Here is a 27063-nt window from a genome sequence, read left to right on the forward strand (position 1 = left end):
GTCCTGTCTGGTCCGTTTTCTTTCAGATTTTCGGCCGGTTTGCTACGAGGAGCCGCAGCACTGGTGCTCAGTCGCCTACTATGAACTGAACAACCGTGTTGGGGAGACGTTCCAAGCTTCCTCCCGAAGTGTGCTTATTGATGGATTCACAGACCCTTCAAATAACAGGAACAGATTCTGTCTCGGACTTCTTTCTAATGTAAACAGAAACTCAACGATAGAAAATACCAGAAGACACATAGGAAAGGGTAAAAGCAAATATGTAGTTCCTTCCTATATTCTTCTGAGCTAAAACGTGGAAATAGAAACAAGCCATGGATTGGCTGCATGACCTAGTGGGATGATCCCAGGGCTGGGATCTGGGAGACCATTCTGGGGATATTGTTGGGAAAAGCGTGGGAGGTCTTGTAACCTTAGTGTCTGTACCTCTGAGGTCGGCACAGCATCTTCTGGGGGGTGGCGTAGGGTGGGTATTAGGAAGACGAACAAGATGATAAATATGAAAACAGGATGAAATTATTATTTTTATTCATTTATTTATTTGGCTGCGTCGGGTCTTAGTTGCGGCGTGCTGGCTTCTCTCTAGCCGTGGCATGCGGGTTTTTTCTCTCTAATTGTGGCATGCAGGCTCCAGGGCACGTGGGCTCTGTAGTTGTGGCACGCAGGCTTAGTTGCCCCACGGCATGTGGGATCTTAGTTCCCCGACCAGGGATCGAACCTGCATCCCCTGCATTGGAAGGCAGATTCTTTACCACTGGACCACCAGGGAAGTCCCAGGATGATATTATTGAAGAGAAGTATTATGAATTATTTTTGAATTGCCTGAAATGCTAAATAGGATAACTTCTGAAGAAGAGGAGTTCTGGCTGGATGATTATTTATATCAGGTGAAGTTACCTTTAGAGACTGAGAAGCCAGGCAGTTTAAAAAATCGTTGAGTTATTAATGTCAGGAAGCCTTTGGTAGGTGATTGGGGTTCTCTTGTGTCCAGGCTTTGTTACAACAGCCGAATAAGCACAGGCCTCACTGGGGTCTGGCTGTGATGCTTTTGGAGCCTGTTTCATTGGCATGATCGATCCCAGTTGAGCATGAGGCCTCGTTGAGGATTTTAAGTTCTTTTCTTTTCTATTCGAATAGTTGGCAGTGTCTGAATGGTGCCTGGTTGTCCACTATTCTACTCTGGAATCACAGGTGTAAAGAACCTTCAGAGTCATTTGATCTTTTCTCTCCCCATCTAGCACTTATACCACCTTGGGAAGTAGCCACGAGCCTTTTATTTCAAATTTCCAGGGGAGATTCATTATTTCACTTATGATGCTTCCTGTATTCTTCCTAACGTACCTCCTAAATGTCTCCTGTTGTAAACCTACAGACCGTTGACTAGAGACAGGCTGAGTTCCTTCTCTGATGTTGACTCTTAATGGCAAAAGTTACTTTCTGTTTATTTTATCCTGTATCTTTCCATAGTAGCTTTGAGGTGGCTTACAAGAAACCTTTACAGTGAAATGACAAATGAAAAATAGAAAATCAGGAGCTGGGGGTGCGTGGGAGAGAAGAATACAGGTACGTCATCTCCGAGAGTTACCATTGTAATTGTAACCATTGTGATTGTGATTAAACTTTTCCTCTGGAGGTCAGAAAAAGGAAACTTAATCTGTAATGTAACTTTTATCCCAAAGGAGGAAACACAGTCATTCCTCAAAGGAAGTAATATTTTGACTGAAATCTTAAATATCTCAGGTATGGTTTTACTTTTAAATGATTTTTATAAGAATCTTTAGGTGACATCTAAAGGTAGAACGTTAAAACGAAATGTTGTAGAGCTGTTTGCTAAAGGGCTTTACAGATTGGTCTGCATATTAGACTTCTACTTATGCCACTTGATCTAAAAATATAATTAAAATATGCAAGGACTGTTAAACACCTTCTGGGAAACTTTCTGCAAGTAGTTTGTTCAAGGTGCTGCTGATGTGGATGGACAGATGTGGAGGGTTGGTGTCATGTTAGTAACTGAGAGATAATCCACAGGGTCAAAAAAAACACATAGGAGCAAGAGCCAGGACTGGTGACCTGTTAGAAAAACCAGCAAGCCTAGAAAATGCTCACCTGGATGGAAGGGCACTCCACCCTCAACATGGTCCCCAAGGCAAAGGCACAATTTTCTCAGAAAGCTGCTTTGGAATTGTCCTAATGTGAAAAAATAATTTTTTTAAGGGGCTACAAGCCATGCCATAAAGCATGGCATGGAATATTTCAAAGCAAGAGCTATTGGTTTCTATGAGGTCAGGGGGCTCTCTCTCAGGGGCCCCCGTGGATTATCTGGTTCTGAGCTGCGTGGCTTCCTGGAGCACCAGCCTGAGTAAGTTTGCAGCCAAATGCACCTTGAGGTTAGTGAATGAGTTAACGTGTTCTGTGGAGCTAGTTGCTAGAGACAGTCAGACTTCACAGCTATGCATTCATCTCGCAAATATTTATTGAGCATTTAATCTTAGCCAGACGGTTCTGCCACTAGGGATGTAGCAGTGGGAAACAAACAAGACAAAACAAAAATCCCTGGCTTCGCGGATTACCTACAACTAAGGAAAGAAAAACAAGAAATAATACACGTGTGCGCACACACACACGTCAAATGATAATTGTCCAGAGAAAAACAAAGGAGGAGAAGGGAATGGGGAGGGTAGCCAGGGCAGGCTTCCTAAGGAGGTGACATTTGAGCCGAGAGCTCAAGAGGGAATCGACAGTGTCGGTAGCAGCGGGGAAAGCTTTCCAAGCAAAGGGAAACAGCAGGTACAAAGGCCCTGAAGCCTGCCTGGCATAGTGAGGAATAGCAGGGATGCCACAGTGAATGGAACAGTGAGCAAGGGAGTGAGGAAGTCATAGAAGAGGGGACAGGACCAGGTCTCAGGGCCTAGAAGCCATGGAGAGTGCTTTAACTTTGCCTGTGTGACATAGGAAGATGGAGTTAAGTTGGAGTTTATAGATCTGAGTTTTCACTTCAGAAGGATCCCCTGGCTGTTATATCGAGATGAGACTGTAGGCTGGGGGGAGGGGGGGGCAGGCAAGGGTGGAAGGTATCTACAAAAAAAAAAATCTTTTTATTATGGTTAATTATGGGCCATTTCTCCCCTCAGTAGTTATCAGTTGCTTTGAGGTCACTTCCGGTTTGTGTTCCTTGCCACTTAAGTTAGGGAAGATGGCTGGTCCTCTAAAGGAAGTTCATGCCACCACCGGTCAGCAGTGCATGTACTTTGAGTTGTTTTCTGTGGCGGTGATGGTTTATGCTGACTCACCCATGCTCTTTCATCCTGCTTTCCATCTAATGCAATGCACTGTGAGGCAGCAGGCTTGGTACCAAGCCTTTAGTTGTGTCCTTACAACAGTAACAAATCTATTACTTTGACCCTCTAGCCAAGTGCTTTAAATAGCTGTAGGCTAGTTAGCACTAGAATAGCCCGGGCTGCTTCTTCAGTGTCAGAGGCAGGGCTTCAAAGAACCTGGAAGGGTGCATTCTACATGAAGTCTGTCCATATTCTTCCTTGAAGACCAGGCAGACCACTTGAACCCTTTCAAATGACTGATAGCTGCCCCCACTGATTTTCCCTAATGTGTGTGAGGCACCCTGTCAGACTCTTACTCATATTATTTTTATTGCCACCCTACAAGTTAGGATTTCTTAGTCCCGTTTTATGGATGAGGCAATGGAAGCTCAGAGAATTCAGCAGCGTACCCATGGTCCCACGAGTGATGTGGGTTTGCACCCATGGCTCTGTCTGTAAGGTCCCGTCGCTCCCTTCTGCTGGAGGGGAGGGACCCTGCTGCTTTTTCATCTCGGCACCCCTCTTAGTTCAGCACTTGAGGAGTTGAATCTTTCGATATGGAATGAAAATACTTATCATATGCTGCAGGCATGATATGTCAGAATCACCTCTGAGATCTTGAAATAAGGCCCTCATAGTACTAAAGTGATGAAATTTTACAATGATTTACTTTAAAAATATAAATCAGAGAAGATTTTGTGTTTTCCCCACAAGAATATTCTAGAAAAGGAGTACCTCACTGAGTTACACAGAGCTCCATCGGAGGATTATAAGGATCTTTACAGAAAAAAAGATGAAGAACTGCTGACATATCATACCTATCTGTGACTGCGCAAAATAAAGCAAAGGTTATTTCCTGATGTTTTGGGAGTGATGGAATAGCCAATTTGGATCACTGGAGTATAAAACGTGCCTTTCTTAGAGTGGCTTTTAGGATGGCCCCGATTTCCAAATAATGAGGAAAACCGCAGTTTTGAATGGACTGCATGGACATACGTGTGCTGCTCTCAAGGTCATTGAGGTTGGATTATATTTCTCAGAAATGCACAACTTAACATAATCCTAATCAATAGCACTGTCATTTCTGAGCACCTACGATTTGTGCTGTAACTGAAGTCAGAGCTGTTGACCTTGGTAATGAGCCTGTGCCGGGTTCTTGGTGTGAAAGGACACTTGGAGCAGGACAGGCAGGTTTCTCCTTTGCAGCTGCAGACATGCGTGTGTCCTGGCTGCTGGCTGTTCTTCCTCTCATGGGAGAAGAAGTGGGTGATTATAATTCCTGAGGCATTAGTCCCAGGGATTGAACTTACTGAGGCAAACCAAGACCTTCCCCAAACATAATTATCATAGATTCCAAATCACTGAATTGCTTTTGGAATTAGTTTTTCACCTTTTAATGAATCTTTATTTTCTTGCACATCTCAGCTTGTTCTGTAGAATCCTAGTAATGCTTCCATGTTTGATGAAAGGAATTATCCTGAGGCAAGGGTTTGGTTTGTCAGTTCCTTAGAAGGAGGGTCTGCACCTCAGGGTGATTTTATTTTTTAATAAATTTATTTATTTTTGGCTGCGTTGGGTCTTCCTTGCTGTGTGCGGGCTTTCTCTAATTGCAGCGAGCGAGGGCTACTCTTCATTGTGGTGCGCAGGCTTCTCATTGTGGTGGCTTCTCTTTCTTGCCAAGCATGGGCTCTAAGCGCGCAGGCTTCAGTAGTTGTAGCTTGCGGGCTCTAGAGCGCAGGCTCAGTAGTTGTGGCACACGGGCTTAGTTGCTCCGCAGCATGTGGGATCTTCCCAGACCAGGGCTCGAACCCGTGTCCCCTGCATTGGCAGGCGGATTCTTAACCACTGCGCCACTAGGGAAGTGCTCAGGGTGATTTTTGGATTGCTTCTTTCCCAATGGATTTAGTTTCCCAGTCTCAAAATGTCCTTTCCATTCTGCCTTTGAATGTGTATAAGGTTTCTCATCCCTGAAAAAGCAAATCCTAAAAAATTTTAACACAGAATGTCATACTGTTGCAGTTATTACACAGGGCATTGCAGAATACTTCATGAGAAAATGTTCACACTATTTTTTTATTTTTTATTTTTTTTTTTGCCGTATGCGGGCCTCTCACCGCTGTGGCCTCTCCCGTTGCGGAGCACAGGCTCCGGACGCGCAGGCTCAGCGGCCATGGCTTACAGGCCCAGCCGCTCCGCAGCATGTGGGATCTTCCCGGACCGGGGCACGAACCCGTGTTCCCTGCATCGGCAGGCGGACTCTCAACCATGCGCCACCAGGGAAGCCCCACACTATTTTAATATGTGAAAAAAGGTTATAAAAGATCCTGTAGAGGATGATCCTAATTTTGTTTAAAATGTGCACATAAAAGACTGAAAGGTATGTGACAAATATTAGCTTTGAATATTTCTGGGCTGTGGATTTGTGGCTGATCTTTATTCTTTGCATCTCTGTACTTTATAAATTTCCTCTAGTGGGTTTTGTTGCTCCTGTGAAGTTGGGGTGGGACCGGGCATGTCCAGGCATGCTGGGGTCACTGAAGTAGTGGTGAGAGAGAAAGCATCACGGTTCACCCACCCTGGCAGAGTCACCGAGTGTGTGAGTGCACAGTGGGCATTCAGTGTAGGTCAGTTGGGACCAAAGCTGCTTGTTCATCATATTGTCCAGAGAGACTTAAAGTCTTCAAGTATAGCTTTAGGGAACTGATTTTGCTACCAGCCCAGAAGTGTCTTTGTGTGAATTGGAAGGAACCCATTTCTCAAGAGAAGTTACTGCCATCTGCTGGAGGAGTCTTCTAATAACTGTACAAATCTCGGAAGACTGAGGCACACCCTGGGTTTGTGCAGTGCACAGCTGCAGGCACTGTCCTGGGCGGGCCCACGTCCATCCTCTGGACCAAAGCCCCGGTGTAGATCTGGAAATCTTTACTTTTATATTATTTTTCGATCATACATTAAAAAAAAATTTATTTTGGAAAATTTCAAGCTTACACAAAAGTAGAGTCATGTAACAAATTTTCATATGACCATCTCCAGCTTCAATAATGAGTCACATTCTGTACCATTCTTTTCCCCTGTCCCATCACAGTATTTTTACAAGAGTATTTTGAAGCAAATCTCAGACCTCGTATCCTTTCTCCCATATATTTAAGTATATGTCTAACTACATAAGGAATTTCTGAAAGTATCATCATTAATCACCCTCAGAAATATGCACTGTCTTCAAGCTCCAGAGGGTCCTGACAGTCAGCCAGATTTTAAAATAGTTGTGCATCTTTGATGGGGAGTAAAGACTGGTGAGGCCCTTTGCCTTTGGGTTTCTCTGAAATCTTGATCTTACCTTAGATGGCCTGGACTCAAAAGAATGTCACCCTGCATTTCATAGAGTTTCTAAGTCAGTATGATTACACTTCTTCACAGCGACTAGTTGCATAATTCACTTGTATTTCAATAAATAGTGCATTTTTAATGGGAAAAAAATAAAATAGTTGTGCAGAAGAGAGGGCAGCAAAGCCAAGGGGGATATCAATTACAAAGTCCAGGGAAGGTGTTGAGTTTGTGCTCATAAGTTCAGGGTGTTTTCCAAGCAGAGTGGAGAGGCATCAGGGTTCTCTGAGCTGGGCTGTGGGGTGATGAGATCTACTTTCTGCAGGGATATCCTTTCCCCACCCCCACTCCCACTCCGGAGGGGATCCATGCATATTCCTTCCACTTTGGGACATCCCCCTCTGACTGTTAGTGGGTTCCACAGCATTGGAACCCACTCACAAGCCTAACGGAGCCGCTGTCCTCCCCACCTCCCCTCCATCATCTCTGTCATTCAAGGCTGCAGAAGATGCCAGAAGGGACCGACCTGCAGCCTGACTCAGCAGATCCAAATCAAGCCCACAGAGTCCTAATTAACCACCACCCAGGACTCCAGACTCCCTAATCTCCTACAGGGTGGGTGCAGGCACACACAGATGGAAAACTCAGAGGAAGAAAGATGCAGCCCCGGAAGAGAGGTCGTCCGAGGTGTGGGTGCAACTTGCCCGAGGACCCCATCGCCTGGCTTCTCTCTCGTCTCAGGTAGCGCCTTCTTTGGGCGTTTACCCTTACTGCTCACTGTTCTCTATGGCGATCTAGCATCTCACACATGTGGTTTGAAGCCACTCTTCTGGCTTGTCAAATGGATGCAAATAAAATCCCTTGCTTACTTGACTCCTTCGATGCTGCTGTCTCTAGCCCAAATCCAGCCTCCTTCGCAGTGGGGTTGAACTCCCCCCGGTCCCGGTACTGAGGCCGGCCTGGGCTTCTGCAGGTGCATCCCGTCGGCTCTGCCCCCTCTTCTCGCTCAGGATGCTAAACTACTGCCTCCTTGTTCGGTCTCTTCTCTGCTTTCCATGCTCTGCCAGCATGTCTGTGGCTGCGGATAAGACTTTAACAGGACTGAAAATCCTCCCCTAACTAAACACCAGAGTCAGATGACAAAAATCTGTTCTCCTTATTAGGTTCTGGGAGGATTATATATTTGAAGGTCATTCAATTCAAAGACATACTAAACACTTAGCAGCCTCATGTTCTGGCTCTCTTACCACCTGCTCGCTCTCACTTTGAAAAAACTCACAGCTACCCCAGAGGCAGGCCTTCCCCCTGGGAGTTTTTAAAGGAAGTCTGCTTGGATTTGCCCCTGCCTCACCTCCAACATGTCGCTGCAGCCAAGTAACTATGTCCCAGCTAATTAGGACAGTCCTTCTGCCTTCTCCTCACGGCCAGGGCCACGAGGTGTCAGACCCCGGGCCGTTCAGGGGAAGGAATGATGGAGATGAGGAAGAAAAGGGAGAGAAAGGCTGAGCAGAGGAGGGGAGCTGCTCTGATCTAGGTGCTGAGAGGGGAGCCTTGGCCTGAATATCAAGAGCTGTGCTTCATCATTGTGACCCTGGGTCCATTTCTTCAGACTGTGTTGGAGTCTATGGTTGGGATACATAATACTGAAAACCACTCTTCCCTAAAACTGTATCAACGGAAAGGAGATGGGAAAAGGAAGCCATAAAGCTGGCGGGAAGTATAATGCAGAAGTGCCTCCATTGCTGCGGCTGTGTCCGGAATGTTTCCTAAATGCCGAGTTACGCACACCAGGGTCTGAGAACCCCTGCAGGTCAATTCTATTACTTTTAAATGTTTTTTTATTTTTAAAAGATCCAAAATCTATCTCTGTAAGTACATTCAGGATCATTTCTACAAACCCCTTGCCACTGCACAGTGATTGTATCTACAATCCTGTTGACACTTCGTGCTGGACCATTTTGTTCCTGCTAAAAGGTTGGGGAACAATTGTTCTAGTCTTTAATACTCACTAGACTAGAACATCTTCATCTCATCTAACCCCAGCCCCTTGTTATAAATTGACGTGGAATCTTAAACCCAGACGTTTGGAGGGAAAGCAACAACTGAAATGTACTTTGAGCAGCAGCCTTCTCAGGATGCTTTGCCTTTCAGCTCTAAGAATGTGAGATAAAGTAGCATAAACTACATTTTGATCGTGTTTTTATATTTTATCTGATAACGTGGCACAAAGTTCACTGTTTGTAGGTAAAAAGAGGCATTGTTTCTGTGACCTATGACTGTAGGTGGTAAGCTTTAAAATAAAATGGGTGTCTTTGAGGTATTTATTAAGAGAAATGGATTTATAATTGTTGGTGAAATAAAATTTAAACTTCATTTATTGTTCCCTCTGAAGTAGGTTTAGTGTATGCACCTAAGTATTACCATGGCACTGTGTCCAGTTCTTTTTTTTTTTTTGATGTGTTCTGCATTATGTATTTATTTCGCATCTAATATTATGAGATCTTCCTTTTAGAAGGAACAAGCGTGAGATTGAGCAAGTGATGGGAGTAGGACACGAGAGCCTACTTCTGTGCTCTTGGTGCTGATCGTAAACCTGGGTTGCAGTCCACTTTTAAATGGACTCATGAAAAAAATATAGATGATAATTAAAGCAAGTCAGCCTTTGGGGCATGTGTGGTACTAATCAATGATTGGTGATATTAAAATTAACCTCACAGTTGATAGTCACATCTCTTGAGGTTACAGAGGTGGATGAGAAGGGAAGGGTGATAAATCCAAGTGAAAGTCGGTGCTGGTGTTGGAAGACTGTTTTTGCCTCGTAGGCGTGCATCTGTACTACGTTGGGGGAGAGGTTTACGCCGAGTGCGTGAGTGACAGCAGCATCTTTGTGCAGAGCCGGAACTGCAACTATCAGCATGGCTTTCACCCGGCCACCGTCTGCAAGATCCCCAGCGGCTGCAGCCTCAAGATCTTCAATAACCAGCTGTTCGCTCAGCTGCTTGCCCAGTCTGTCCATCACGGATTTGAAGTCGTTTATGAGTTGACTAAGATGTGCACCATCCGGATGAGTTTTGTCAAGGTAAGGAGTGCTTGCTTCCCAATTGTAAGATGAAAAATAAAAGCAAAAGTACTCTTTGGTTGATGTGGCAGTTAGACAGCCAGGGTAAGTAGACAGCAGTTTGCCGGGGGGTGGAGGGGGGCACTCTCTTTAATTGTTTTTTTTTTTTTAAAGTAAATACAAATTTAATTTAAATTTTTATTATAAATTTTACAGTAAAAGTAAAACGAACAATATCCTAGAAGTCAAAATTCTACCTACAGGTAATGGCAAGAGTAGGGAAACTACAGAGTCCAAATTTTACCAAACAATGTACAACTTTCCTGATCAGCAGCTTAACTGGGAAAAGCATGAGCTCTGTAAGCAAACAGATTTCAAATCAAATCCCTGCTCCCCTAACTAACAACTGATCAAACAAGGTAGCTATGCTATCTTTTTTTTTTTTTAAACATCTTTATTGGAGTATAATTGCCTTACAACGGTGTGTTAGTTTCTGCTGTACAACAAAGTGAATCAGCTATACGTATACATATATCCCCATATCCCCTCCCTCTTGAGTCTCCCTCCCACCCTCCCTATCCCACCCCTCTAGGTGGTCACACAGCACTGAGCTGATCTCCCTGTGCTATGCGGCTGCTTCCCACTAGCTATCTGTTTTACATTTGGTAGTGTACATATGTCAGTTGTTTTTTGGAAGAGCTCCTCCATGAGTATGAAATCTCTTGTTTAGCAATTTTAAGAAAATTCTTAAGCATATTACGTTTGGAGGAAAACCAAGTTAAGATAGTTATCTGATTTTTTTTAACACATAAGATAAAGTGACAATGATAATTGATAATGTATAGAACTTAATGCTACAGAGATTCTTCCATCCCTCAAACTGCTGACCACCTATGGTCACTGCTGACCACCTATGGTCACTCAGTTAATGTTGTTGAATTTACCTGAATCAAATAAGACACTCTCCTCACTCTTACAAAGCATACAGGCAAATGGAGCAGTCATATTCATAAATAAGCTACAAAACAGACAGAACTGACTCTAATACAAGATAGTATGAATTAAGTGCTGTTTATAAAGGTATAAACAAATTGGAATAGAAACATTATGGGGCTTGTGATTAATTCTGAGACAGCAGTAGATATTCTGTTTATGAATATTTGTTGAATTTATCAAATTAGATCTTACTAAAATTGATGTGAAGGTTGGAGAACGGAGGAAAAGTTACTTAGCGGGAAGGAAAAAAACTGGATTTGCACGTTGAAGCTAAAGACCTCACTTTCATTGTCTGCTATTTCATCCCTCGCAAAGCACTTGCAAATCTAATATTTCCAAATCTGAGCTTGTTTATCAAACTGAGTATATGTTTTCCCATTGTCATATATTCATCCAAGGAATCAGTATGGCTTGTTGCAGGTTTTTTCAAAGTAAAATTTATTTATTAATCCTTTAAAATTATCTTGAAAAATGTGTCCTGTTTTTCTATACTTCTTTTTAAAATTTTATTTATTTATTTATTTTTGGCTGTGTTGGGTCTTTGTTGCTGCACGCAGGCTTTCTCTAGTTGCGGCGAGCAGGGCTACTCTTCGTTGTGGTGCGCGGGCTTCTCATTGCGGTGCCTTCTCTTGTTGCAGAGCACGGGCTCTAGGCGCACGGGTTTCAGTAGTTGTGGCACGCGGGCTCAGTAGTTGGGGCTTGCGAGCTCTAGAGCGCAGGCTCAGTAGTTGTGGTGCATGGGCTTAGTTGCTCTGCAGCATGTGGGATCTTTTCAGACCAGGGCTCGAACCCATGGTGTCCCCTGCATTGGCAGGAGGATTCTTAACCACTGCACCACTAGGGAAGTCCATTGTGTCTTTATTGTATATATAATTTTAGTAATTATTTTAAAAATAAGAATAGAGTTTCCAATTGAAAAACTGACTTCTTGAATCCATTTCTTTCATGGTGACAAAGCAGTTTTATTCAAATTTACTGTTAAGCTTTAAAAGTATTTTCACACGGTCAGGCAATTAAATACCTGAAAATCATTTCAAACGTTCTGATGCTTCAGAGCCAGCAGAGGGCGTTAAATTGCCATTAACGAACAACCATTTGACTTGCGGTTACTTTTGTCTAGGCCTGTGTTTTTCAAATTAGGATGAAATGCCAATATCTCAGACGTAATTATTTCACTGTAACAACATAAGCTTGCACAGAAATCTTATTTTCCTAAGATCAGCAAGATGTATTTCTCAGATATGCAGCCTTTAAATTCATAAAACTACACAATTCACAGAAAATAAACTGTTATTATATTGCAGGGACTTTTAAAAACATAAATCCCTAGCAAATATAACTACAGGTGATCGATGTAAAAGAAATGTACAAGTTCTCATCACAAGAAAAAATTGCAGCCATGTGAGGTGATGGATGTTGACTAAACTTATTATCTCTATTTTTACTGTCTCTCCTATGGATGGTCACAAATGGCAAATTGCCAGAAGTGAGCCAGCAGGGGAGAGGAGAAACTAGCTTTGTTCATCAATCCTGAATAACCAAGAGCACCCTCAGCCCTCGCTTTACAACGTTCAGATCCAGTCATTGGTCTGTAGTGAGCAACCATCTTGTACAAAACATGGGTCTTCAGCATTAGGGGGTGAACATGAGTTCAAGCTCCTTTCCCTGTGGAAGAGGAAGTGATTTGCCAGGGTCTCCGGCATGGCTAGAACCCAGGCCCTTTCTAGGTCCATGAATTTAGTTGTGAACCCAGGAGGAAACCATGGATGGGGACTCAGGGTATCTGGTTGATGCAAAAGTCGTCCTGTACTTGCAGGAACGTAGAGTTCACGTTCTCAGGTCCCAGGAGCTGCCCCGGGTTGGGTGGGCTGTGTCCACCGGGCCTGCTGGGGCCTGTGAAGGCTGCCTGTAAAGTCTGGCACAATCACTCCGCTCCGTTTTTGCTTTTCAGGGTTGGGGAGCCGAGTATCATCGCCAGGATGTCACAAGCACGCCCTGCTGGATTGAGATTCACCTTCATGGACCACTGCAGTGGTTGGACAAAGTTCTGACTCAAATGGGCTCTCCACACAACCCGATTTCTTCAGTGTCTTAACAGTCTTGTCTTCATCCACATTTCTATAGGAGAGATGCTATTGCAGGCAGTGGCTTATATCATTTCAGATTTGCAACTAACTGAAGTTTCTAAGTACATGTGTAAATACATATAATATATACCATTCACATTTTGTATCACCATTTGTTTTGTCTAGTTAACCTGATGCCAGTACAGTGTAATTAGAAAAGCAGGTTTTTTGTGCCTACGCTCTAATAAGCAGCAGCTTCTTTTGTGGGAGAGAACAAATGAGAGGCAACTGCAGGAACAGTATTTGAAGGGTGTTGGTAGAATAAAGGCAGCTTTAGTCCACCATGTCATGTAAGGCATGTTGTGTGGCCAATCTGGAAAAATATTAAAACTGTTTACGTAGCAAAAATCAGGTACTAGCAGCACTAGAGCAAATAACACTTTAGGACAAAACAAAGCTACCAAACCCATAAAATTGAAATAACCTCACTGTTAGTGCTACTGGCCAAAAAAAAAAAAAAAAAATCAAGCTTTTAAAATCAGTTATGTAAGATAAGTCACATAAACTTTATTTCTGAAGTTGAAATGCCTATAGCTGGACTATTGTGCTGATATGAACGGTACATTTTAAACAAATTAAACTGTGATGGGAAAAGAAAGAAACTGTGAAGCTGAGAGTCATGTTGCCTCATTATCTACCACTGTAAAAAAAAAAAAAGAATGAGTCTAATATGGGAAGATACATATGAAAATAGCATGAAATGAGCTATATCCCCCAATTGCAAAATAAGACCAGAACTTAGTCTGAGAATCCCCCACGGAGATGCCTGCTTTCCACATAGGAAATCTCGGGTTCCTGTTTTCCTGTTGATTCGTGTCAGGCAGCTCTGCAGATTTCTGAGTCTGCACAGTGAGCTCTACGGCCATGTATGTCAGTCAGTCCTGTGTGCGGAAGCAGTAAACTAAGAGCATTGGACAAAAGCACCCTGTTTACTTGTACCTTCTCACATTCCCATGTTCAAAGTCTCCAGGTGAGGGCATGCCTTTTGCCACATTTTCCTCACATGTTGGCAAATATTAACTATTCACAGATGACCCAAACAGTGGTGAAGCCTTTGAGAAAATCTAGACACACTGCTGGGATCAAATTTGAGTTATTTAACTTAGTGTCTCTATTGATTAAATGATCTGCTGGTCATATGTGGTAGCCTCTTCTAAAACTAAAGCTTCATACCTGGAAATACCTTCCCAAGTAAGATAATAATTTCACAATCCCTATCATTTCTGAGGAACAGTGGTCCTGAATAACAGGATATTTAAAAAAATGTATCCACAACATCAAAACCTGTTCTTATTTACCCTTGGATGATAAAGAGAGGAAAATTTCCCAAATTCCTAGGTACTTTCATATATATATAAAATTCCCACCCACTAAACACTGCATTGCTTGGAAAAATATTTCACACCCTTTATAAAATGTGTAATTTAAGAAGGTAATTATGCTTGTAACAGACGGTACTTCAGTGATCCAGGAGGTTTCTTCATTTATACATTCTGTCTCAACTCTTTCTAGCATTAGTGCATAGTAGTTGTTTCTCATTAAATTGTATTCAAGGTAGGAATGATCATGTGAAAAAGATGTATGTGTGAGCTACTGCTGTCACCTCTTGTAATGACTAGTGTTACGTAATAGAAGCTTCTCTATATACAATAGAAAATATTACATTTTACATTAAAGCTAGGTGGTCCATTTAGTGTTTAGCAAACTCCATAGTATATTGGTTCATCAACTATGTATGTGCCTGGCACAATGTTAGGTACTGTGGAATCGAATGTAAACAAGAGACCCGTCCCAGCCCTCTGGAGCTGAGAGTCTTAAGAGTAAATCTGTTTGTAGAATCATCTTCATGTTTCAAGAACTTTTAAAACAAACCATGCAATCTTTCTTATGCTTGAAAAAAAGTATAATTTTCTTAATTATCTCTATTTTGAAGCTGATTTCCCTTCTGAGCAATCAAGTAATGGTTGAAGACTTCCTTGGATAAATGATACTTTTCTTCTGTGTCTCAAAATTGAGTTTTTCGCCTTTTGCTTCCCTATTTTCCAAAAATTTCCCCATCTCCCCTTTTCTTGGAAAAGGCATTAATATGGTGAAGTCATCCTCATACAAGTACTGTTGCATGAAAGAGCATTAGGTACACGTGGTTTGGGCTCCAGAGAGCAAACACAGCTTTCTGAATCTCTCCATCAGTGGTCAAACTCCTCCTCTGGTAATCTTATACCTTTACAGGATTAATCAGTACTAGTTGCTTATAAATGACATGAAAAAATACATTCAATTTTCATGCAGCTTTGGGAAACCAGGCCAAAATATTCCAGTGAATCCAAATTATTTCTTCAAAAAATAAATGATTAAAGTGGTACATATGTGTCATTACCAGTCCTATCTCACCAAAAGCCTTTATTAAGATACTGTGAAATTCAGAGGATTTAGAATTGATGAGAAGTTAATCCTTCAGTCACTGTAAGTCACATTTTAAATCAGCCTTTTAACATTTTTGCTGGCAAGAATTGTTAAAAATAGTAATGCAGTATTTGATTTCAAACTTCTAAATGTGCTCATTTAGCATTCATTCCTTGAGACAGACAATCCAAAAAATGTCATAGCATTCTTTTATAGGGTAATGAGCAAAGTGGACATGCTAAGCCATTAATTGCATCAGCCAAACATGTTTAAGGTTGCCATAGACAAGGACTGTGCAATAGAGAATAAAAACATCTGGCCTGCTCACAAGACCCAGAACATTTATGGTGTTGTTCAAGCCTGTTTTTTTGTGTTTTTTTGTTAAAAATTTGAGATGTGAAAAGTTTGTTTTAGTTAGATGATATTTTAATACCTGCCAGTGCTTTGGAACTATTAAGATGTCACTTCTCAATACATTTATGTTTTGTTATTCTTTTCTTTTTTTACACTCAGTATAAATCTGGAAAAGTTGTACAACAACCTAGCATTTAGAATTTCCTTTTCATTGTCTTCTTAGGAACTGAATACCCCCATCACAGCAACAAAAGCATTTTATAAGTACCACTTGCTAGACTTTAAGCACCTGCTTAACTTTGAGTATGTCCTGAATATTTGGTATATATAGTCAACAAATAAAGCAAAATATAACATGCATTCCAAATTTCGTCTTTTCCTATTAAGGATTTAACAGCTGAACTATATGACAAGATTAGGTGATCCTGGCATATGTTAAATTCAAATTAATGTAAAACAAACCAACAAAAAAGAAACTATTTCTATTTAAGTAATGTTTTTGATTATTGTAGCTAGGCTTCAGTTATCCTTCAAATGCACACTTACACTGTTACCTGATTGTTTATAATAAAGAATACTGTACCTATGTGTCTTTTGGCTCATTTTTCCCTGCAGACGTCATAGAAGGATTTCTTGCATATGAGTCCTTAAGATGATCTTAAACCGTCCTATTTTGAAAATAGGATGTTTTTGAAATCCAACATCCTATAGAGAAATCAGGTAACAGTTTTGAATTAAACACCTCAGAATAACTGGCATTGAATATAGAACCTTGCAGGGAGGGATAAATTAGGAGGTTGGGATTAACATACACACATTTATATATAAAATAGAAAAACATATATTCATATATAAAATAGAAAAGAATATAGAACTTTGAAGATACTTTGCAGTAATTTTAGAAAGGATATGCATAGAAGCTTTTTTTCTGGATATTAGCAAATATTAAGTGATATTACAGTATATAGGAGAGAATGAACAATTTTATTACTGCATACATCTGTACATTGCTATATATTACCTATTAGAAAGGTGCTAAAGAAGGCAACTGAGTAAAAACTAAGATGAAATCCAGGAGGAATATGAACATATCTAAAAATGTAAATGTTCTATTCCCTCCATTTAAATTTCCTTCCAGTCTATAAATGGAGGGGGTTAAATATGTAAATATTTTGAGAAAACTTAGCTGCCTTAACTTGATCAAAGTTTTCCTTTTTTAATTTTTTTTAAAGAAATGGAGCCCTTTAGTCAAAAGAAATATTTTGTGGAGTTCCAAAATGTAAACGGATGAAAGACAAGCTATTCTGGTTCGATACAGGTGAGGATTATGAAGCTGTAAGTTTATGGAAAGCAGTGTTTGTGTCTTGCTTGTCTTTGCATCTCCCATGGTTCCTGACCCTGTTCTTGCAACCAGAATTTGGTATTGGCACTTCAACCACTAACTAGTACAGATTTTTAAATATATCACTGTATAGACATAAAATATTGTCTTTAAACGTCAGCCCATCTAAGAGAAGGAATATTTTCATTATCCTAGGAACTTCCATATATTCGTTTATTAGACGATTCTTGTGCATCAGCTACTACCAGGCAGGCACCATAGATGGCAATGACGACACAGTTTCTGCCTTAAAGAAGCTTATCATCTGTGGAGGAAATGAACAAGTAAACCAATAAAGGTCAGTGTGCTCTCAGTTGTGACAGGCTGCAGGGGACCAAGCAATGACACCTCTGTCGGGCCCTGGATGGGTACCCAGGAAAGCTTCTGGGCTGACCCACCTTGCCTTCCTTCCCATCAGTTCCCTTAGCAAGTCTCCCAGACATTTCTAAACCAGCCTAGGTGCCTGATCTCTGTGCTCCCATCATAATTTGTGCTCATCGATGGTCAGTTATCAATTCCTGCACCATACTGTTTTCTTGTCCATCCATCTCTATGAAGCTGGGAGCTTTTTAAGGGCAAGGATTGTATCTATTCCTGTCCAGCATTTTCCAGCTGTTGTTTGTTTAGAAAGGCATTTGGGGTTCACATTATAAAGGCAGAAATGGTATTTGTCTCATTCTCCTTTTTTAAAATCAGCAATTATTTAATCTCTTCAAAATAAAAATAATTGCAAGCCTTCAATTACATGTCCAGTGACCATGCTGCAGCTGGTGGGGATGGGAGAAGCATGCTTATGATTTAGTTTGCAAATATTCAGCTGCACAGCAGTAGCAAGGGAAGATAGCTTTGACAGTTAAACTGTTAAAATTGTTTTTATTCTAAGCACTTATTTTCAAAATGTGAATTTGAGCAAAGACAAGATGCATAGGAATTCTGATGTAACAAGTTAACAAGGAGCATAAAAAAGGTAACAGTTCTGAAAGTTTATCTCTGTATGATCACTGATGATTCCATTATTTGCATGCATCTGATAAAAATGTTATGTATGGCCTCAGATTTACTCCAGTAATCTGAAAGATGATGTTAAATGGAGTAAATATAATGAAAAGTATATTCAGGTTTGTTTTTTTTAAGCCAGAAATTACTCACACCTGCAGTATGTTATTTGGAGATAATGTTTGCAAGTGACAGGCTAAATTTTCTCTAACCTCATCATTTAGAAAGAAGAACACTAAACATTCTAAAAATAACCCACTGATGTTTAATGAAGATGCCTGTGGAGAGAGGCTCAGGAGTAGCGGTAAGACTTTTTCTATCAAGGGGCAGACAGTAAATATTTTCAGCTTTGCAGGCCATGTGGCCTTTGTGACTGTTATAACTACTCAACTCTGCCAGTGCAGTGCAAAAGCCACCCTAAACAGTATGTAAGTGGATGGGCATGGCTGTGTTCCAATGAAACCTTATAGACATTGAAATTTGAATTTCATATAATTTTCACATCATGAGATGATTTTCTTTTGATTTGTTTTCAACCATTTAAGACTGTAAAAACTATTATTAGCCTGCAGCAGTACAGAAATGAGCTGTGGGTTGGATCTGGCCTGGGGCGGGGTGTCCCAGTTTGCTGAGCCCTGCTCTGGAGGATGAGAAGTTGTCTTGAACGTACCAACCACAGCCATACTCCCATCTGAATGCAGCCTCGGGAGACACCCCCCAAGCCCGACCACGAGAACCCCTCAGCTAATCTCAGCCAACCCTTAACATTGTGGGTTGGGCAGGGAGGTGATTATGGGAAGCCACTCTGCTTAGGGGTGGTATGCTAGATAACTAGTCATAAACGTGTGGAATGTTGATGAAACTTTTTCTTTGCTTCATCCAGAAGCCTCAGGTGGGAGTAGCTTCTCATCACAAAGCACAGGCATGCCTGTTTGGAAGCACCTACAATTTTTTTTTTTTTTAAACATCTTTATTGGAGTATGATTGCTTTACAATGGTGTGTTAGTTTCTGCTGTATAACAAAGTGAATCAGCTATATGTATACATATATTCCCATATCCCTTCCCTCTTGCGTTTCCCTCCCACCCTCCCTATCCCACCCCTCTAGGTGGACACAAAGCACCGAGCTGATCTCCCTGTGCTATGCGGCTGCTTCCCACTAGCTAGCTATTTTACATCCGGTAGTGTATATATGTCCATGCCACTCTCTCACTTCGTCCCAGCTTACCCTTCCCCCTCCCCGTGTCCTCAAGTCCATTGTCTACGTCTGTGTCTTTATTCCTGTCCTGCCCCTAGGTTCTTCAGAACCATTTTCTTTTAGATTCCATATATATGTGTTAGCATATGGTATTTGTTTTCCTCTTTTGACTTACTTCACTCTGTGTGACAGTCTCTAGATCCATCCACCTCACTACAAATGACTCAATTTCATTTCTTTTTATGGCTGAGTAATATTCCACTGTATATATGTGCCACATCTTCTTTATCCATTCATCTGTCGATGGACACTTAGGTTGCTTCCTAAGTGCTCAGTGCCCTGTTTTCAGGCTCCTGTCATATTTGCAGAGCTGCCTTTTCTTTCTAAAATAGCCTTTAGGACCGGGACACCTTGCCTTTTGTGCCAGTGCGTGGACCCTTGTGGCCTGGGATCTGCCTGTCCAAGAATAGCCAAGCGTTCCTCTCTTATCCTGTCCTGGATATTGTAAATAGTGCTGCAATGAACATTGGGGTGCATGTGTCTTTCTGAATTATGGTTTTCTCAGGGTATATGCCCAGTAGTGGGATTGCTGGGTCGTATGTTAGCTCTATTTTCAGTTTTTTTAAGGAACCTCCATACTGTTCTCCATAGTGGCTGTATCAATTTACATTCCCACCAACAGTGCAAGAGCGTTCCCTTTTCTCCACACCCTCTCCAGCATTTGTTGTTTGTAGATTTTCTGATGATGGCCGTCCTGACCAGTGGAAGCACCTACAATTTATGATATGGTAGCTACTCTGGTTCTGAACAGTACCCCGGCTCCATTTGCTCCGCCAGTGAAACCGCTGTTAAAGAGATCTCTGTTCAAAATACTTCTCTTTCCCAGACCATGTGGGAAGACTTGCCAGTTTGGTTGCTACAGGTAAAGCATTCAATTCCCACCTCCTATTAACACCAGAGGCGAGCTATGACATTCCCCAGCGAGGGTACAGTGCAGGCAGTAAGGCAGCACTGGCCTCTGAGGATACTGCTGTTCCCACCACTGCTGTGGTGATCCCAGCCTCTGACCTTCATCTTGTGGCCAGAGAAGAGTCCAGAGAGCCTAGAGTTCTGCTGGTCAGAAAGCACCCCGCCTTCCTCTCCAAACTGGGTACCTGAGAATTAACTCTGTGCATCTCTGTTTTAAATTCTCATTGCCCTTCGGAATGGGCGGTGCCTCGCCTGGGCAGAGGATGTGGTCATTTTCCAATTGCTAACAAAGCAGGAAGTGTTCAATAAAGTGAGGTCCTGGATGGACTTTAAACCCCATTTAAAGGTAGCAAATGTCTGGGACTGGGAAGCAAAGGGCAATGCTGATTGTTGCTGGCACTGGAGGGGTGAATAAGAAATAGAAGAGACACAGGAAACACGGTCACATAGCATTTGAACGTAAGAAGAGAGACAGGTACCTGGATAAGAGAGGAATGTTTGGCTATTCTTGGACAGGCAGATCCCAGGCCACAAGGGTCCACGCACTGGCACAAAAGGCAAGGTGTCCCGGTCCTGAAGGCTATTTTAGAAAGAAAAGGCCAGCTCTGCAAATATGACAGGAGCCTAAAAACAGGGTCTCTGAGCACGACACTGCTTAAGTTTCCATACTGGCAGACAACTTTTGGTGATCTTAGAAAAATACTGATTTCTCTAAGACTCAGGGTCCCTCATTTTCTGAAAAGAAATAATGCTGTCACAATTACCCGTCACCCCTGCAGATGGTTCTAATCAACATGATGGTGAAGTACAGGTGCATATGTGTATTTTAATATGATATATTACCATAATAAATAGTAATAAATTTTTGTGCAATATATTTGATGTTAATATATCCTGCTCCTTATTAGATTTTCAAAGGCAACCGGTGTAAAATCTTATTAGTGGACAGTGGTCTCCAACTGAGAACAGTATATGACACAAGTTTCAATTATATATAAGAGAGGAAAACAAACAGAAAATCTCATTACTCATAACTATCTTTTCTGGTTGTTTTCCTTAGCTTTCTGTTGTTGTTTTCCTGCTGCATATACTCCTGGGCCCTTTTAAGCCCAAACTACAAATAGCTCATGAAAATCAGTATCTGTGCTCAGTAAATACACCTTAAGAAAGGCTACATGCATTTCAATATTACTAGGGTAAAGCTACGAAGAGAAAAGATCTATTTAGTTTGCTGCAGTACATAATAATAAAAAAAAGCTTATCTCCGATGCATTAGAATAGTACAAACGATTATTCAGAGAGTGGAGTAATACATGTTAAGGATAATAGGGAAGGTTAGAAGATGGGATCAACTCACCTAATTAGTAAACATGTCAAGTATTCTCACTAAAATATTTTGCAAATATTAACTGTAAACTCAAGAAAGGCAGTATTTTGATCAGTTTTTTTCCTATAGTGAGGCAAGTCTGCTAAACAAATGAAAGTTCAGCCTATCACCAAATAAACTGCTATCTGAATACAGGTCCTATGTATGTACCATTCAACAGCATCTGTAGTCATGATTATAACGCTCATTTTCATAGTTAAAGAAAGCTAGAAACTGAGGGAGTGATGATGATAAGAACACTAAAATTTCCATGTCAATTAGTTACACAAAGGAAATCAGGACTACTTGCCAATATCCATATTAATTATATTTTCCAATTCTAGAAAAAGAAACAGGAAGGTGTAAATCAACAATCATTTGAAAGATCCCAAATTGAGACCTTTTAAACCAAGACTGAGAACCTAGAAGTCATAAAAGAAGTGTCAGATATGTTCAAATATTCAAAAATTGAAAGCTTGCATGGCAAGAAATACCATAAAAAGGTAAAGAGGCCAATTTTAGAAGTGGAAAAAAATAAATAAAAACGACATAGGGTTAATTTTTATAATAGTCACCAGAGTTTTGCACACTGAGTAGAAAAAAGGAGCCTAATGGGAAAACAGACAAAAGACACGACGAGGCAGTTCACAGAAGAGTAAATCTAAGTAGCCAACAAGCATGTGAAAAGGTGCTCAAGTTTACCAGCGTTCAGGGAAACGCTAATAAGTGTAACAGTAGCAGTACGTAGCTATCAGAAAGGCAAGAGTTACAAAAGAACAGTAACTCCTGCTGCTGGCAGAGGAAAAGAAATTCTCCCTTGTTACTGATGGATGTGTGAAGTGATACAGCCGTTTGAGGGGAAAGGAATATAACGGTATCTATTTGAAGGAAACATGTATCTATAGATCTCCCTCCACCCAACAATCCCATTCCTGAGAATCCCCCCCAAGGCCAGAGAACCAGCAGTAAACACCACTACATAGGGACACACCACAAGGACGTTTGCTCCAGCTTTGCTCATAGTGGCAGAAAACCAGACACCAACAGTGCGATGATTGAATATGATGGTACGTTCACATCATGAGATGCTCTGCAGCCACTGAAGCAATGAATTCGAGCTACACAAGTGACTCAGGGACCTTCTACACGGTACTGGTGTGTAGAAAAGCAGTATACTGACATGTGTATAATACACCCACGTTTTTATGTAACAGTGACAGTTGCAAAATGTGTATATATGTGTATCTATAGAAAATTACACAAACATAAAAAAAAGAAGAATCCCTGCTGACATTGCATGGAAGACGGTGGGGGAACCACAAAAAGGACCAAAAGGGGAAAGCCAAAAAAAAAAACCACCCCTCCATATATACGATATGATTACACTGCTGTATTTATATAAAATTATATACGCGTGCATACAGAAAGTTTTTTAAAAATTTAGCCTTTACTGAAGCACCTACTGGGTTCGAAACTAGGTACTTAAAAGTGATAGCTGCTGATTTAGCAACAACATTCTACTGCGGCAAGAGCGTCGTTTTCGGAGACGGAAGATTTAGCTTCAAATCTTAACTCTGCCTCTAATAGTAAGACCTGTTATTTATGTCACTTCTCTCTTTCCTCATCCAAAAACAGGGACAATACTTGCCATGCCACGTTCTGAGGTTCAAAGGAATGAGCACATAGGAAAGTACCTTCTAAATTGTGTTCTGAAGTAACACAATTAGGGTTGGTTTAAATAAAATCTGTCATTTAACACATTCTAAAACTCAAGGCTTAATATACAAAGGCTTTATTCTCATGGCCCAGTGACAGTGCATCCACTGGTAAAAGTAAAGTTCACGTTCAAACTGCACTGGCCTCATCATGATCATGTACGTGGATCACACTGCTTACTAGATTTAAGTCCAAGAGCCGTGTGATCGTGAGCAAGCAGCTTAACCTCTGCAAGCCTGCTTCTGTATCTATAAAATAATCATTGTGCATACATTATGGAATTGTGAAGAGCAAGTATGTATGCACAATTGTTTTGAAAATTATAAAGTGCTAGAAAATCTGTATCATCTGGTCATGTTTTTATATTATGTACCTCCAGTAAGGAAGTATACGTTTTGGGCCTCAGAAAAGACGGTAAGAAACTCCAGGAGGGGAAATCTCACTACAAATAAGTGCTACGTATATGGAAATAAAGATTCATTAGTAAAAATGTATTTCTTCCTATAAGCTGAAATAGAAAGCAAAGGAAAAAGCATATCCTGTCTACTGTTTTCAACCTGTAATAGGATTTCAGTTTGTAATGAAAACATTTTTGAAAGGGTCATCTGTGCATGGTGGAAATTCAAGCAGTACAAAGGGTTATTTTGAGAAAAGATATTGTCTCCCAACCACTGAAGCTCCTATTCTTCTACCCCATGCTACCAGTGCCCCAATTTTCCTTTGCAACTTCCAATTTTGTATATAAGCATACATGTGCATATAATTATATCTTTACATATAATTTTTGGTAACATTACTTATGACCCTTTGTATTTCCCTATTCATAACTAAGTAACTATAGTCCACTTATAATTTTTGGCCAATATCGTCATTGATCGACACCTCTTTTGAGGACTATCTTGTTGGTTGTCTCCTTTTTCTCCATAGTCATTTGGATTAACTACTACTGAAGCAAAACATCTATCTTATAGTTTGCTTTCTTTCCTTTTCCTTTTCTGATCGCTTTCTAGCAAGGTTTGGTAGTACTCTAGGGCTGCTGGTTGATGAGCTGAAGCAAATCCCCCTGGGTTTCCTCCCTGAAGTGGGCTGTTCCTGAGTGATTCTCCTGCCATTAAATCCTACCGACTTGTTTATTCAACCCCTCCAAATCCCACTCTTCAAGTGGAAGCCTGGGAATGGTCTTAAAACCAAGGAGTTGAAGGAGCTTGAGTTACTGATATACCCGCTGTTACAGAGTAGTGTAATAAAGATTGGGGCAGTTGCTCATTCATTGTCATGAATACTGCTAGTTTCCTGGCTGAAGTACCTCGTGCTCTCTGATTCTTCCTACACTTGCTCTGCAATGTCATAGAAAACTACATTCCCTGTTGGCCTCATTTCTTCTCTGTTCAGTGAGAACTCTAGCTTCTATTCCTGAGAGTAAAGCATCCTAACTTCCGCCACTTATTCCACTAAATGAATCTGAGCTCAAGCTTGCAATCTATCTTTCCTCCTCTATGGCTGGTGGAGCCCTGAGATATACTGTCACCTGACTGCAGACCGCCATTTCAGGCTCCTGGTTTCCAGGCCAAACCTTTAATGCCCAACTCATCAATCCCTTTACACACAGTATTACTGAGGATATAGACCTGGCTGGATATAACAGAGACACCTTACTAGCCATGACAGACACAAGAAATTACATCTCTCTTTGATGTAGTAGTCCAAAAACAGGAGGTCCCTAGTCCAAAACAGGTTATAGGATAGTAGCTCTGCTCCCCAAGGCCATCCAAGGACACAGGTTCTTTTTCTCTTGTTCTGGCTTTCCCAGTGAATTACCTTCATTTGGTCTACAGATGATGTGCTGCTTTGTCCACATTCCACGCAGCAGGATGGAGGAGGAGAAATGGGCTGCCTGTCTTCTGCTTCAGGGCACCGTCTGGAAGGTGCACACATCTTCTCTGTTCATAGCCCATTGGCCGTAACTTACATGGCCACACCCAACTGCAGGGGCAGCTGAAAAATAGTCTTAAAACTGAAATAATAAATATATACTGAAAAGTACAAAAATCATACATGTATAGCTTGCTGAACTTTCATTAACAGAACACACATGCATAACCAGCATCCAGGACAGAACGAGAGCATCATCAGAACCCCTGAAGCTTCCTCATGCCTCCTTCTAGGCTCTATCCCCACCCAAAGGGAAACCACTCCTCTGTGTTCTAACAATAATAGTTTCACCTGCTTCTGTACTTTATACAAATTGAATCATCCACACATCATTTGTGTCTGGATTCTTTCGCATGACATTATGTGAAAATCGGCTGTATTGCTGGGTGGGTACATTCCCAACCAAAACTTCTATTATTATGAAAGAAGGAAAAAAGTTATCAGGGGACTATTAGCAGGCTACTAGCTACTAGCCATCTTTCTCACTGACTTCAATGTCTTTCTAATTTTTCCTTTTCCTACAGCCTCTTATCAACTCCCCCGCTCCATATTAGCAGATGACTTCTCTCTGCTCCTTTCCCCAAGTCTACAATAGCAGATGACTTTGCTGGAAAATGCAAGCTGTGAATGCCTTTACATTATTACTGCAAATATACCATATCTCCACTTACTATATCTCCTTTCCTCTAGACTCAAATCAACTAGCATTAACATCACTTTGTCATGTGGTTAGAGCAGTCACAGGGCCTGCTCAAATTCAAGGGGGCAGAAAAATAAAATCTAGTTCTTAATGGGCCACATCACATAAGAGCATGTGGGATGGGAGATTTTGTTGTGGCATCTTTGGAAAGTGCAGTCTACCACACCTACCTTGAAAGCTTTTGCAGAGTTATTTAAAACCATAGTAATCATATACAGAACTGTGAGAAAAAATAATAAATTGTTTTCAAGCCACTAAATTTTGGGGTGATTTGTTACACAGAAACAACTATACAGTTAGGTGTATCAGTTACCTACTGTTTCAAGAATGCTGCATAACAAACCATCCCACAACTCTGTGGCTTACAATCATAACTATTCTTGCCCACAAGTCTGCAGGTCAGCTGGGTGGTTCTGCCAGTCTGGACCAGATCAAATGCACCTGCAGTCAGCTGGCAGGCTGGCTGGGGCATAGCTAGTCTAGCACAGCCTCACTCACATATCTGGCTGTTTACTGGCTATTGGCTGGTACAACAGAGGTGACTGGGCCATGTGTCTCATTATCCTGCAGGCTGTGCTGGTCTGGGTTTGTTACCATGGCAGCTGGGTAGCATTCTAAAAGGACTAGCGAAAGTGTTCAAAACCTTTGGAAGTCTGTCTACTCAGAGCTGCCATGTTATTATTTCCTCTGCATTCTATTGGCCAAAACAAGTCACAGGGCCAGTCCTCCAGATTTAAGGGGTAGATAAACTCAACCTCTCCGTGGGAGGAACAGCAAAGTCACATGACAAGAGTTATAAATATATGCAGGGATAAAAATGTTGGGGACACCTTGCAATAAATCTACCCTAAATATGTAAAAAACCTTATTGTTTTCTATAATATATATTATGTATATTATATATATATATATATATAAATAAATTCAATTCCTTTTCTTTTAATTCATCTGTCACTGGCCTATTACTTTCCCTCCTTTCCTAATCCTCGTGTTCCATTTGAAGAAGGATAGCTGGGTTTTTTTGTTTTCTTTTTACTACAAAAGTTAACTTATACTCTAGGGATTCCATAAAGCTCCTAACACCATAAGTAAGAAAACTCTAGGGATTCAATAAAGCTCCCAACGCCATAAGTAAGAAAACAAGCTAACAGTTAATAACAAATGGAAATGAATTCCTCTGCATCCAGTGCGGAGCAACTAAAGAATAGAATAAGTGACTCAGACAAC

The 27063-nt window shown here is 41.1% G+C and overlaps 1 protein-coding gene across 6 annotated transcripts in view; it reads left to right on the forward strand.

Moving 5' to 3' along the window:
• The window catches only part of SMAD9 (SMAD family member 9), a 63887-nt gene extending 47723 nt beyond the window's left edge, over positions 1-16164 (forward strand). For all 6 annotated transcript variants that reach the window (XM_067713335.1, XM_067713336.1, XM_067713330.1 and 3 more), the window contains 3 exons: positions 27-248; positions 9464-9720; positions 12647-16164. In XM_067713335.1, the coding sequence (XP_067569436.1) occupies positions 27-248; positions 9464-9720; positions 12647-12790 (623 nt within the window). In that variant the 3' untranslated portion in view covers positions 12791-16164. The remainder of the gene's footprint in view (positions 1-26; positions 249-9463; positions 9721-12646) is intronic.
• The last annotated feature ends 10899 nt before the right edge of the window (positions 16165-27063 follow it).

This window comes from Pseudorca crassidens, chromosome 18 (genome assembly GCF_039906515.1).
Source record: "Pseudorca crassidens isolate mPseCra1 chromosome 18, mPseCra1.hap1, whole genome shotgun sequence".
Classification (NCBI taxonomy): Eukaryota; Metazoa; Chordata; class Mammalia; order Artiodactyla; family Delphinidae; genus Pseudorca; species Pseudorca crassidens.